Source organism: Pezoporus wallicus, unplaced genomic scaffold (genome assembly GCF_028554395.1).
Source record: "Pezoporus wallicus isolate ANWC-B61680 ecotype Strahan unplaced genomic scaffold, APGP_CSIRO_Pwel_v1 contig_14377, whole genome shotgun sequence".
In the NCBI taxonomy this organism is placed as follows: domain Eukaryota; kingdom Metazoa; phylum Chordata; class Aves; order Psittaciformes; family Psittacidae; genus Pezoporus; species Pezoporus wallicus.
The window spans coordinates 1-14,361 of NW_026640254.1; the positions used below are offsets into that span (position 1 = coordinate 1).

Here is a 14,361-nt window from a genome sequence, read left to right on the forward strand (position 1 = left end):
ATGGGGTGGTGGGGATGGGGATGGGGTGGTGGGGATGGGGATGGGATGGTGGGGATGGGGATGGGGTGGTGGGGATGGGGATGGGATGGTGGGGATGGGGATGGGGTGGTGGGGATGGGGATGGGATGGTGGGGATGGGGATGGGATGGTGGGGATGGGGATGGGGTGGTGGGCATGGGGATGGGATGGTGGGGATGGGGTGGTGGGAATGGGATGGTGGGGATGGGGATGGGGTGGTGTGGATGGGAAGTGCTGGGGGGTACCCACCTGTACAAGGGGGACGAGGGCACGGACATCCCGCTCGGACACTTGGATCTCCCACACCAGTTTGTCCTTCTGCGCCTCGGGGTCCTGCCCTGGGTACTCCACTTGCCACGTGAGGGTCCGCACCGGCGCCAGTCCCCCGGTCCCGTTCTCCACCGCCACATCCAGGTGCAGGAACGCCTCGGAATCAGCCACCCTGTGCCGCCATATGGGGGTCAAGCTGCCCTTTACCCCCCCCCCCAGGGCAATGCCCACACTGGGATGCACGAGCCCCATGGCGAGCATCCCCTACCTGGAGCCACCAGCAGCATCCCCGCTCCTCCGGCACGTCACCACCACCGTGGAGTGCTTGGGACCACGGGTGCGCTCCACCTGCGTCGCCCATGCCCCCGGCGCCCCGGCGCGGGCACCCACCACTTGCAGCCCCTTCTTGGCCTTGATCCTGCCGGAGCATCCCCATCACACCGCGTGCCCATCCCTCTTTGTGCCCCGCACCGGGGGTATCCCCGCATCCTCTCACCGGAGCACCAAGTGGTCGGCGGTGAAGTTGTGCCGCAGGGCGATGGTGGCCGTGAAGCGGTGCCCCGGCCGCAGGCTGGCATCGGGGACCCGCAGCAGGACCTTGGCATCCAACCTCACCTCCTGCCAGCGCACCGGCTCCGCCGCCCGCAGCTCCAGCGAGCCCAGGGGCCGCTGGGCATCCCCGGCACGGCTCCGCTCCCGGCATTCCCGGGATCCCGTCACGCTGTAGTGCAGCTGCGCCGGCTCCGGGGGCTCGGCGGAGAACCAGCGCGGGGGGATCTCCAGCTCCACCACGCAGGCGCCCAGCGGGGCCTGGGTGGGGAGAGAGGGGTCCTGGTGTATCCCGGTTCATCCCGGTTCATCCCGGTTCATCCCGGTCGGGGGATTGAGGGCAGCGAGCCCATGGTGGCACTGACCTGCAGGTGGCACGAGGCACGGGCCACCCGGCCGCGGTGGTGCGCGTGGAGGGTGACGCACGGCAGGTCTCGGTCCTTGGGGTGATCCCGTTCCATGGGGTGATCCCGCTTTGGGGGGTGATCCCACTCTCCAGCATGGTCCCGCTGCTTGGGGTGATCCCACTCTCCAGGGTGATCCTGCTCCTTGGGTTGATCCCACTCTTTAGGTTGATCCCACTCCTTGGGGTGATCCCAGCTCCTGGGGTGGTTTTGCTCCTTGGGGTGATCCCAGTTCCTGGGGTGGATCTGCTCCTTAGGGTGATCCCTCTCTTTAGGTTGATCCCACTCCTTGGGATGATCCCAGCTCCTGGGGTGGTTCTGCTCCTTGGGGTGATCCCTCTCTTTAGGTTGATCCCACTCCTTGGGATGATCCCAACTCCTGGGGTGGTTCTGCTCCTTAGGGTGATCCCTCTCTTTAGGTTGATCCCACTCCTTGGGATGATCCCAACTCCTGGGGTGGTTCTGCTCCTTAGGGTGATCCCTCTCTTTAGGTTGATCCCACTCCTTGGGGTGATCCCAGCTCCTGGGGTTGTTCTGCTCCTTGGGGTGATCCCACTCTCCAGGAGGATCCCACGTTGCGGGGTGATCCCGCTCCCCGGGCTGATCCCATCCCTCGTGCTGATCCCGTTTCCCAGCCATCCAGTCAGGCCCATAGAGATGGAAGAGCACCCGGGCAAAGGGCTCCGCCGGCGACACGGAGCTCTCGATGGACACAGCCCGCACAGCCCAAGCTTCCCTCTGCTCCTTCTCCATGGGCACCTCCTGCAGCGGGACAGGGATGATGGGAGCAGGATGCTGAGCATCCCCCCCTTCTCTCCCCATAAAGGGTGCATGGTGGTGGGGTGGGATGGGGGGGGGGGGGTATTTAGGGTGCACTTTACCTGCCGGGTGCTGAAGGGGGGATAAGTGGCCTGGAGCAAAGGTTGGGTACCGGGGCTGTGCCGCAGCACCAGGAAGGTCTCGGTGCGGGTATCCATGGAGGTGTTGGTTGGGATGTCCCGGTCTGCCCGTTGCAAGCGGTAGTATTCCGGTACCCCCAGGAGCTCCAGCTCTGCCGGTAGGAACACGGGCTCCGGGGGGTCCCCGTCCCCCTTTGCTATAGGGACAAGGGGTTGGGATGCTGTGGGCGATGGCACCTCGGTCCACCCCACAGCATCACCCCAACTTTGGGTGATGCTTCATGACAACGGGGGTGAGGGAGCAGGGATGCTGGGGGCATCATCCCGGTGGGATGCACGGGCAGGGCTGAGCGATGAAATGGGAAAGGAAGGGGGCGATTCCCGATGGAATTTCACAGCGGATCCCGCGTTCCACACGGGGATCCCCTCAGGATCGCGGGGGGGGGGGATCCCCCCCCCCGCGATCCTGAGGGGATCCCGCCGTGTGGAAACGAATCCCGATTACGGGAATGGTTGCGGAAAAGGGGGGGGGGGGGGGAAGGATCCACCCCCTATCGCGATCACGATCGCGATCCGGTCGCACTCACCCCAGGAGCAGAGCAGGGCCGCGGTCAGCAGCGCCAGCCTCGGGCCCGGGGCCGGTAGCGGGGCCATGGCCGGGCTCGTTCTCCGCTCCCGTCCCTCCGCCTCCCGCACAGACAATGGGGCCGGGGCGGGACCCACACCGGCACCGCCTCGTCCCGCCGGGTCCTAAACACCGCCTCTTGCCCGCCCTGGCCAGAGCCGACCACCGCGGGCCGGGCCCGGAGCATCCCCATTCCCATCCCGCTCCCCAGCCCCGTTTCCCTCCCTATCCCCACTCCCACCCCATCCTCCTCCCCATTCCCATTCCCATCCCACTCCCATCCCCATTTCCATTCCCATCCCCATCCCTTTCCCATCCCACTCCCCAACCCCCTTTCCATCCCTATCCCACTCCCATCCCCATTTCCATTCCCATCCCCGTCCCTTTCCCATCCCACTCCTCAACCCCCTTTCCATCCCTATCCCCATTCCCATCCCATTCCCCATCCCCATTCTCATCCCAGTCCCATCCCCATTTCACTCCCTATCCCCACTCCCACCCATCCTCCTCCCCATTCCCATCCTCCTCCCCATTCCCATCCCCATTTCCATTCCCATCCCCGTCCCTTTCCCATCCCACTCCCCAACCCCCTTTCCATCCCTATCCCCATTCCCATCCCAGTCCCATCCCCATTTCCCTCCCATCCCCATTTCCCACCCCATCCCCCTCCCTCCCCATTCCCATCCTCCTCCCCATTCCCATCCCCATTTCCATTCCCATCCCTGTCCCTTTCCCATCGCACCCCCCAACCCCCTTTCCATCCCTATCCCCATTCCTATCCTGTTTGCCATCCCCATTCTCATCCTAATCCCATCCCCATTCACATCCCCACCCCATCCTGTTCCTCATTACACTCCTCATTCCCATTCCCATCCAGCTCCCCAATCCCATCTCCATTCCCAACTCTATCTTATTCTCATCCCATTTTCATTCCACTCCCCATCCCCATTTCCACCCCTATCTTCCATTCTCATCCCCGTCCCATTCCCATCCCACTCCCCATCCCCATTCCCATCCCCATCACCTGTTCTGCATTACACTGCTCATTCCCATTCCTATCCTGCTGCCCAATCCCATCTCCATTCCCAACTCTATCTTATTCTCATCCCATTTTCATTCCACTCCCCATCCCCATTTCCACCCCTATCTTCCATTCTCATCCCCGTCCCATTCCCATCCCACTCCCCATCCCCATTCCCATCCCCATCACCTGTTCTGCATTACACTGCTCATTCCCATTCCTATCCTGCTGCCCAATCCCATCTCCATTCCCAATGCTATTTTATTCTCACCCCCTTCCCATTCCCATCCCACTCCCCATCCGCATTCCCATCCCTGTCCCATTCCCATTTCCATCCCTATCCCCATTCCCATCCTGCTCCCCATCACCATTCCCATCCCCGTCACCACCCCATCCTGTTCCACATTACACTGACCATTCCCATCCCCATCCAGCTCCCCAATCCCATCTCCATTCCCAACTCTATCCTATTCTCTTCCCATTCCCATCCCACTCCCCATCCCATTCCCATCCCTATCCCCATTCCCATCCTGTTCCCCATCCCCATTCTCATCCCAATCCCATCCCCACCCCATCCTGTTCCTCATTACACTCCTCATTCCCATCCCCATCCAGCTCCCCAATCCCATCTCCATTCCCAACTCCATCCCATCCCCATCCCCACTCCAGGACATGGGGTACCACAAGCCCTAGTGCAGGGTGGGGGGGCTCTCAGTGTCCCTCCTTCCCTATCCCACCCCGGGTAACTGGGGGCCACCGGGGACCACTGGGGTCAGACATGGCCGGGGGGGGCAGCAGCCACGGGGATGGAGCCGGGGACCCCCTTGTCCCCCTCAGCACCATCAGCAGAGGGAGAAGGATGAGTGCAAACCCCCCCCCCCCACCAGACTGGGACTGGGGGGGGTCCAAGCATCCCCAAGGGACCCCCCCCCCCGTATCCCAATGGGGATCCAGAGGAGCCAGACTGGGATGAACCCGGCTTTATTCAGACCCATGTACAAAACCAGCTGAAAAAGCAGCTTCAAACCAGAGCGCTGACAGCGGGGGGGGCTGCACCCCCCCCCATAGGGTGAACCCCCATTTCGGCCTGAGGTCGGGAGCAAGGGGGTCCCCCCACCCTGGGCAAGGCACTTTTGGCTTGGGGGAAGGCACTGGGAGCACGTCCCCAGCTTTTGGGGTGCTGCAATGAGGGGGGACACACACGCACCCCCCTCCCTGTATGTAATGGGGAGTCCCAGAGGGATGCGTGTTTGGGGGTCCAGAGCCAAAGCTATGGGGTGCAATGGGGTAGCTTGCGAGGAGTGTGCTTGGGGGTGTCCCTCCTCCCAGTTATGGGGTCCCTGCCACTTCTGCCATCAATGGGAGCACCCCCCCAGCTGCAATGGGGTGACCCTGTGTGTGGGACATGGGGGCGCAGGGAGATGGATGCTTGGGGGTCCATGGGGCGCAATGGGGCAGCTCAGGGGGTGCACCCTTGGGGTCCCTCCCTCCTCCCTGGTCCCCCAACATCTGCCATCAACGGGAGCATCCCCCCCAGCTTTAGGGTGCTGCAATGGGGCACCCCATCTGCGGGACAAGGGGGCACAGGGAGGGGGATGCTGGGGTTCCATGGGGCGCACCCCGGGGTCCCCCCACTTCTGCCGTCAATGGGGGCATCCCCCAGCTTTGGGGTGCTGCAATGGGGAGACCCCATCTGCCGGACAAGGGGGCGCAGGGAGGGGGATGCTGGGGGTTCCATGGGGCACACCCCGGGGTCCCCCCCTTCTTCCATCAATGGGGGCATCCCGTCTGTGGGACAAGGGGCCGCAGGGAGGGGGATGTTGGGGGGGCTCCATGGGGCGCACCCCGGGGTCCCCCCACTTCTGCCGTCAATGGGGGCATCCCATCTGCCAGACAAGGGGGGCGCAGGGAAGGGGGTGCTGGGGCTCTATGGGGCACACCCTGGGGTCCCCCCACTTCTGCCATCAATGGGGGCATCCCCCAGCTTTGGGGTTCCTGCAATGGGGGAACCCCATCTTTGGGACACGGGGCCGCAGGGAGGGGGATGTTGGGGGGGCTCCATGGGGCGCACCCCGGGCTCCCTCCCTCCTCCCTGTTGCGGGGTCCCCCCCTTCTTCCATCAATGGGAGCATCCCGTCTGTGGGACAAGGGGGTGCAGGGAGGGGGATGCTCGGGGGTCCAATGGGGCAGCTCAGAGGGCGCACCGCGGGGTCCTCCCACTTCTGCCGTCAATGGGAGCATCCCCCAGCTTTGGGGTTCCTGCAATGGGGGAGCCCCATCTGCCAGACAAGGGGGCGCAAGGAAGGGGATGCTGGGGCTCCATGGGGCACACCCCGGGGTCCCCCCACTTCTGCCGTCAATGGGAGCATCCCCCAGCTTTGGGGTTCCTGCAATGGGGGAGCCCCATCTTTGGGACACGGGGCCGCAGGGAAGGGGGATGTTGGGGGGGCTCCATGGGGCGCACCCCGGGCTCCCTCCCTCCTCCCTGTTGCGGGGTCCCCCCCTTCTTCCATCAATGGGAGCATCCCGTCTGTGGGACAAGGGGGTGCAGGGAGGGGGATGCTCGGGGGTCCAATGGGGCAGCTCAGAGGGCGCACCGCGGGGTCCTCCCACTTCTGCCGTCAATGGGAGCATCCCCCCGCTTTGGGGTTCCTGCAATGGGGGAACCCCATCTTTGGGACACGGGGCCGCAGGGAAGGGGGATGTTGGGGGGGCTCCATGGGGCGCACCCCGGGCTCCCTCACTCTTCCCTGTTGCGGGGTCCCCCCCACCTCTGCCTCCGCTGCAGCTCCTCCACCTTCCACTCCAGGCTCCGCAGCGCAGCCTCCAGGCGCGGCTCGGGCTCGGGGGGGGCCCCGACGGCCTCGAGGGCGCAGCGCAAGCCCCAGAGCGCCAGGAGCTGCCCCGCCTGCGCCGTGGGGCTCTGCGCGGACCCCGCCACCCACACGAAGGCGCCCAGGAAGCAGCAGCGCAGCGCGAACCGCACCAGCGGCAGCGCCCGCGCCCGCAACCGGGAGCCGAGCCCCGACAGCGCCAGCGCCGCCAGCGCCCACAGCAGCGCCCGCTGAACCGCGGCCGGGCCCGGGACCGCCGCCCGCAGCGAGGGGGAGCCTGCAAGGGAGGACGGGGAGCGGCTGGAACCGGGGGCACCCGTGTGCGGTGCTGGTGGCACCGGTGTCACTGGTGTCAATGGTGTGTGCGGTGCTGGTGGTACCGGTGTCACTGGTGTCACTGGTGTGTGCGGTGCTGGTGGCACCGGTGTCACTGGTGTCAATGGTGTGTGCGGTGCTGGTGGCACCGGTGTCACTGGTGTCACTGGTGTGTGCGGTGCTGGTGGTACCGGTGTCACTGGTGTCACTGGTGTGTGCGGTGCTGGTGGCACCGGTGTGTGCGGTGCTGGTGGTACCGGTGTCACTGGTGTCAATGGTGTGTGCGGTGCTGGTGGTACCGGTGTCACTGGTGTCAATGGTGTGTGTGGTGCTGGTGGCACCGGTGTCACTGGTGTGTGCGGTGCTGGTGGTACCGGTGTCACTGGTGTCACTGGTGTGTGCGGTGCTGGTGGTACCGGTGTGTGCGGTGCTGGTGGTACCGGTGTCACTGGTGTGTGCGGTGCTGGTGGTACCGGTGTCACTGGTGTCAATGGTGTGTGCGGTGCTGGTGGTACCGGTGTCACTGGTGTCACTGGTGTGTGCGGTGCTGGTGGCACCGGTGTGTGCGGTGCTGGTGGTACCGGTGTCACTGGTGTCAATGGTGTGTGCGGTACTGGTGGTACCGGTGTCAATGGTGTCAATGGTGTGTGCGGTGCTGGTGGTACCGGTGTCACTGGTGTGTGCGGCGCTGGTGGTACCGGTGTCACTGGTGTCAATGGTGTGTGCGGCGCTGGTGGTACCGGTGTGTGCGGTGCTGGTGGTACCGGTGTCAATGGTGTCAATGGTGTGTGCGGTGCTGGTGGTACCGGTGTCACTGGTGTCACTGGTGTGTGCGGTGCTGGTGGTACCGGTGTCACTGGTGTCACTGGTGTGTGCGGTGCTGGTGGTACCGGTGTCACTGGTGTCAATGGTGTGTGCGGTGCTGGTGGTACCGGTGTCACTGGTGTCAATGGTGTGTGCAGTGCTGGTGGTACCGCTGTCACTGGTGTCACTGGTGTGTGCGGTGCTGGTGGTACCGGTGTCACTGGTGTCACTGGTGTCACTGGTGTCACTGGTGTGTGCGGTGCTGGTGGTACCGGTGTCACTGGTGTCACTGGTGTGTGCGGTGCTGGTGGTACCGGTGTCACTGGTGTCAATGGTGTGTGCGGTGCTGGTGGTACCGGTGTCACTGGTGTCACTGGTGTGTGCGGTGCTGGTGGCACCGGTGTGTGCGGTGCTGGTGGTACCGGTGTCACTGGTGTCAATGGTGTGTGCGGTGCTGGTGGTACCGGTGTCACTGGTGTCAATGGTGTGTGTGGTGCTGGTGGCACCGGTGTCACTGGTGTGTGCGGTGCTGGTGGTACCGGTGTCACTGGTGTCACTGGTGTGTGCGGTGCTGGTGGTACCGGTGTGTGCGGTGCTGGTGGTACCGGTGTCACTGGTGTCAATGGTGTGTGCGGTGCTGGTGGTACCGGTGTCACTGGTGTCACTGGTGTGTGCGGTGCTGGTGGCACCGGTGTGTGCGGTGCTGGTGGTACCGGTGTCACTGGTGTCAATGGTGTGTGCGGTGCTGGTGGTACCGGTGTCACTGGTGTCAATGGTGTGTGTGGTGCTGGTGGCACCGGTGTCACTGGTGTGTGCGGTGCTGGTGGTACCGGTGTCACTGGTGTCACTGGTGTGTGCGGTGCTGGTGGTACCGGTGTGTGCGGTGCTGGTGGTACCGGTGTCACTGGTGTCAATGGTGTGTGCAGTGCTGGTGGCACCGGTGTCACTGGTGTCAATGGTGTGTGCAGTGCTGGTGGCACCGGTGTCACTGGTGTCAATGGTGTGTGCGGTGCTGGTGGTACCGGTGTCACTGGTGTCAATGGTGTGTGCGGTGCTGGTGGTACCGGTGTCACTGGTGTCAATGGTCTGTGCGGTGCTGGTGGTACCGGTGTTACTGGTGTCAATGGTGTGTGCGGTGCTGGTGGTACCGGTGTCACTGGTGTCAATGGTGTGTGCGGTGCTGGTGGTACCGGTGTCACTGGTGTCAATGGTGTGTGCAGTGCTGGTGGTACCGGTGTCACTGGTGTGTGCGGTGCTGGTGGTACCGGTGTCACTGGTGTCAATGGTGTGTGCGGTGCTGGTGGTACCGGTGTCACTGGTGTCACTGGTGTGTGCGGTGCTGGTGGCACCGGTGTGTGCGGTGCTGGTGGTACCGGTGTCACTGGTGTCAATGGTGTGTGCGGTACTGGTGGTACCGGTGTCAATGGTGTCAATGGTGTGTGCGGTGCTGGTGGTACCGGTGTCACTGGTGTGTGCGGCGCTGGTGGTACCGGTGTCACTGGTGTCAATGGTGTGTGCGGCGCTGGTGGTACCGGTGTGTGCGGTGCTGGTGGTACCGGTGTCAATGGTGTCAATGGTGTGTGCGGTGCTGGTGGTACCGGTGTCATTGGTGTCACTGGTGTGTGCGGTGCTGGTGGTACCGGTGTCACTGGTGTCAATGGTGTGTGCGGTGCTTGTGGTACCGGTGTCACTGGTGTCAATGGTGTGTGCGGTGCTGGTGGTACCGGTGTCACTGGTGTCACTGGTGTGTGCGGTGCTGGTGGTACCGGTGTCACTGGTGTCAAGGGTGTGTGCGGTACTGGTGGTACCGGTGTCACTGGTGTCAATGGTGTGTGCGGTGCTGGTGGTACCGGTGTCACTGGTGTCACTGGTGTGTGCGGTGCTGGTGGTACCGGTGTCACTGGTGTCAATGGTGTGTGCAGTGCTGGTGGTACCGGTGTCACTGGTGTCACTGGTGTGTGCGGTGCTGGTGGCACCGGTGTGTGCGGTGCTGGTGGTACCGGTGTCAATGGTGTCAATGGTGTGTGCGGTGCTGGTGGTACCGGTGTCACTGGTGTCAATGGTGTGTGTGGTGCTGGTGGCACCGGTGTCACTGGTGTGTGCGGTGCTGGTGGTACCGGCGTCACTGGTGTCACTGGTGTGTGCGGTGCTGGTGGTACCGGTGTGTGCGGTGCTGGTGGTACCGGTGTCACTGGTGTCAATGGTGTGTGCAGTGCTGGTGGCACCGGTGTCACTGGTGTCAATGGTGTGTGCAGTGCTGGTGGTACCGGTGTCACTGGTGTCAATGGTGTGTGCGGTGCTGGTGGCACCGGTGTCACTGGTGTCACTGGTGTGTGCGGTGCTGGTGGTACCGGTGTCACTGGTGTCACTGGTGTGTGCGGTGCTGGTGGTACCGGTGTCACTGGTGTGTGCGGTGCTGGTGGTACCGGTGTCACTGGTGTCAATGGTGTGTGCGGTGCTGGTGGTACCGGTGTCACTGGTGTCAATGGTGTGTGCGGTGCTGGTGGTACCGGTGTCACTGGTGTCACTGGTGTGTGCGGTGCTGGTGGTACCGGTGTCACTGGTGCCACTGGTGTGTGCGGTGCTGGTGGTACCGGTGTCACTGGTGTCACTGGTGTGTGCGGTGCTGGTGGCACCGGTGTCACTGGTGTCAATGGTGTGTGCGGTACTGGTGGTACCGGTGTGTGCGGTGCTGGTGGTACCGGTGTCACTGGTGTCAATGGTGTGTGCGGTACTGGTGGTACCGGTGTGTGCGGTGCTGGTGGTACCGGTGTCACTGGTGTCACTGGTGTGTGCGGTGCTGGTGGCACCGGTGTGTGCGGTGCTGGTGGTACCGGTGTCACTGGTGTCAATGGTGTGTGCGGTGCTGGTGGTACCGGTGTCACTGGTGTCAATGGTGTGTGTGGTGCTGGTGGCACCGGTGTCACTGGTGTGTGCGGTGCTGGTGGTACCGGCGTCACTGGTGTCACTGGTGTGTGCGGTGCTGGTGGTACCGGTGTGTGCGGTGCTGGTGGTACCGGTGTCACTGGTGTCAATGGTGTGTGCAGTGCTGGTGGCACCGGTGTCACTGGTGTCAATGGTGTGTGCAGTGCTGGTGGTACCGGTGTCACTGGTGTCAATGGTGTGTGCGGTGCTGGTGGCACCGGTGTCACTGGTGTCACTGGTGTGTGCGGTGCTGGTGGTACCGGTGTCACTGGTGTCACTGGTGTGTGCGGTGCTGGTGGTACCGGTGTCACTGGTGTGTGCGGTGCTGGTGGTAGCGGTGTCACTGGTGTCACTGGTGTGTGCGGTACTGGTGGTACCGGTGTCACTGGTGTGTGCGGTGCTGGTGGTACCGGTGTCACTGGTGTGTGCGGTGCTGGTGGCACCGGTGTCACTGGTGTCAATGGTGTGTGCGGTGCTGGTGGTACCGGTGTCACTGGTGTCAATGGTGTGTGCGGTGCTGGTGGTACCGGTGTCACTGGTGTCACTGGTGTGTGCGGTGCTGGTGGTACCGGTGTCACTGGTGCCACTGGTGTGTGCGGTGCTGGTGGTACCGGTGTCACTGGTGTCACTGGTGTGTGCGGTGCTGGTGGCACCGGTGTCACTGGTGTCAATGGTGTGTGCGGTACTGGTGGTACCGGTGTGTGCGGTGCTGGTGGTACCGGTGTCACTGGTGTCAATGGTGTGTGCGGTACTGGTGGTACCGGTGTGTGCGGTGCTGGTGGTACCGGTGTCACTGGTGTCAATGGTGTGTGCGGTGCTGGTGGTACCGGTGTCACTGGTGTCAATGGTGTGTGCGGTACTGGTGGTACCGGTGTCACTGGTGTCACTGGTGTGTGCGGTGCTGGTGGTACCGGCGTCACTGGTGTCACTGGTGTGTGCGGTGCTGGTGGTACCGGTGTCACTGGTGTCAATGGTGTGTGCGGTGCTGGTGGTACCGGCGTCACTGGTGTCAATGGTGTGTGCGGTGCTGGTGGTACCGGTGTCACTGGTGTCACTGGTGTGTGCGGTGCTAGTGGTACCGGTGTCACTGGTGTCAATGGTGTGTGCGGTGCTGGTGGTACCGGCGTCACTGGTGTCAATGGTGTGTGCGGTGCTGGTGGTACCGGTGTCACTGGTGTGTGCGGTACTGGTGGCACCGGTGTCACTGGTGTCAATGGTGTGTGCGGTGCTGGTGGTACCGGTGTCACTGGTGTCAATGGTGTGTGCGGTGCTGGTGGTACCGGCGTCACTGGTGTCAATGGTGTGTGCGGTGCTGGTGTTACCGGTGTCACTGGTGTGTGCGGTACTGGTGGCACCGGTGTCACTGGTGTCAATGGTGTTTGCGGTGCTGGTGGCACCGGTGTCACTGGTGTCAATGGTGTGTGCGGTGCTGGTGGTACAGGTGTCACTGGTGTCACTGGTGTGTGCAGTGCTGGTGGTACCGGTGTCAATGGTGTCACTGGTGTGTGCGGTGCTGGTGGTACCGGTGTCAATGGTGTCACTGGTGTGTGCGGTGCTGGTGGTACCGGTGTCAATGGTGTCACTGGTGTGTGTGGTGCTGGTGGTACCGGTGTCACTGGTGTCAATGGTGTGTGCGGTGCTGGTGGTACCGGTGTCACTGGTGTGTGCGGTGCTGGTGGTACCGGTGTCACTGGTGTCACTGGTGTGTGCGGTGCTGGTGGTACCGGTGTCAATGGTGTCAATGGTGTGTGCGGTACAGGTGGTACCGTTGATGCCAGCAGCCGCCAGGAGCTCGCCCAGGATCCCGCCGAGCGCACCCAGAGCAGCCGAGAGCCCGCAGGAGATGGCCCAGAGGCAGCTGGAGAGGAACTGCGGGAGAGGGAGGGAGGGGATGGAGCCCCCAATCCCAGCCCCACGTGTGTGCCATAGGGGTGCGCTATCCCTGGGATGGATCCCCCATTCCCAGCCCCATGTGTGTGCCATAGGGATGCGCTATCCCTGTGATGGATCCCCCATTCCCAGCCCCACGTGTGTGCCATAGGGATGCTCTATCCCTGGGATGGAGCCCCCATTCCCTGCCCCATGTGTGTGCCATAGGGATGCGCTATCCCTGGGATGGATCCCCCATTCCCAGCCCCATGTGTGTGCCATAGGGATGCGCTATCCCTGGGATGGATCCCCCATTCCCTGCCCCATGTGTGTGCCATAGGGATGCGCTATCCCTGGGATGGATCCCCCATTCCCAGCCCCATGTGTGTGCCATAGGGATGCTCTATCCCTGGGATGGATCCCCCATTCCCTGCCCCATGTGTGTGCCATAGGGATGCGCTATCCCTGGGATGGATCCCCCATTCCCAGCCCCATGTGTGTGCCATAGGGATGCGCTATCCCTGGGATGGATCCCCCATTCCCTGCCCCATGTGTGTGCCATAGGGATGCTCTATCCCTGGGATGGATCCCCCATTCCCAGCCCCATATGTGTGCCATAGGGATGCGCTATCCCTGGGATGGATCCCCCATTCCCAGCCCCATGTGTGTGCCATAGGGATGCGCTATCCCTGGGATGGATCCCCCAATCCCAGCCCCACGTGTGTGCCATAGGGATGCGCTATCCCTGGGATGGATCCCCCATTCCCTGCCCCACGTGTGTGCCATAGGGATGCGCTATCCCTGGGATGGATCCCCCATTCCCTGCCCCATGTGTGTGCCATAGGGATGCGCTATCCCTGGGATGGATCCCCCATTCCCTGCCCCATGTGTGTGCCATAGGGATGCGCTATCCCTGGGATGGATCCCCCATTCCCTGCCCCATGTGTGTGCCATAGGGATGCGCTATCCCTGGGATGGATCCCCCATTCCCTGCCCCATGTGTGTGCCATAGGGATGCGCTATCCCTGGGATGGATCCCCCATTCCCAGCCCCATGTGTGTGCCATAGGGATGCGCTATCCCTGGGATGGATCCCCCATTCCCAGCCCCATGTGTGTGCCATAGGGATGCGCTATCCCTGGGATGGATCCCCCATTCCCAGCCCCATGTGTGTGCCATAGGGATGCGGGATGGCTCCCCCCCACCCCATTGGGCCCTTCCCAATACCCCGGGGACCCCCCCACTCCCACCGGGTCCCCCCCACCCCATTGGGCCCTTCCCAATACCCCGGGGACCCCCCCACTCCCACCGGGTCCCCCCCATCCCATTGGGCCCTTCCCAATACCCCCGACCCCCCCACTCTCACGGGGACCACCCCATACACGGATCCCCCCCCATCCGGACCCCCCCCCAATCCCATTGTGTGTCCCCCCTCCCCGGGCAGCTCTCACCGTCACCGCACGGGGGCGCTGCGGAGCCGCGCGGGCCGGAGCGTGCGGGGAGACCCCAATGGCCGCCGCCCGCCACCGCCACCACCGCCGCGGTGCATGCCGGGAGCTGTAGTCCGGAGCCGCCGCGGGGCACCATGGGAGTTGTAGTTCCCGGTCCCTCACCGCCCCGTGGCGGGGCTGCGGTGCACGCCGGGAGCTGTAGTCCGCACCCGCCGCGGGGCACCATGGGAGTTGTAGTCCCCGGTCCCTCACCGCCCCGTGGCGGGGCTGCGGTGCACGCCGGGAGCGTTTCCGTTTCCCCTCCGGTGCCCCCCCCCCGCCGCTGAGGCGGAGCGGTCGCTCACCGGAAGCGGAACCGCCAACACCGGAAGCGGAAGC

The 14,361-nt window shown here is 63.7% G+C and overlaps 1 protein-coding gene across 1 annotated transcript; it reads right to left on the minus strand.

Moving 5' to 3' along the window:
- Positions 1–267: 267 nt before the first annotated feature.
- Positions 268–3,848, minus strand: LOC130604068 (transmembrane protein 132A-like; the record flags this gene model as incomplete). The annotated part of the gene is given in 10 exon segments (XM_057418326.1): positions 268–460; positions 557–706; positions 785–1,098; positions 1,203–1,309; positions 1,472–1,582; positions 1,619–2,003; positions 2,123–2,337; positions 2,728–2,825; positions 2,827–2,913; positions 3,790–3,848. Coding segments are annotated over 10 exon segments (1,719 nt in total), but the record flags the coding sequence as incomplete, so codon positions are not given.
- Between the last annotated feature and the right edge of the window lie 10,513 nt (positions 3,849–14,361).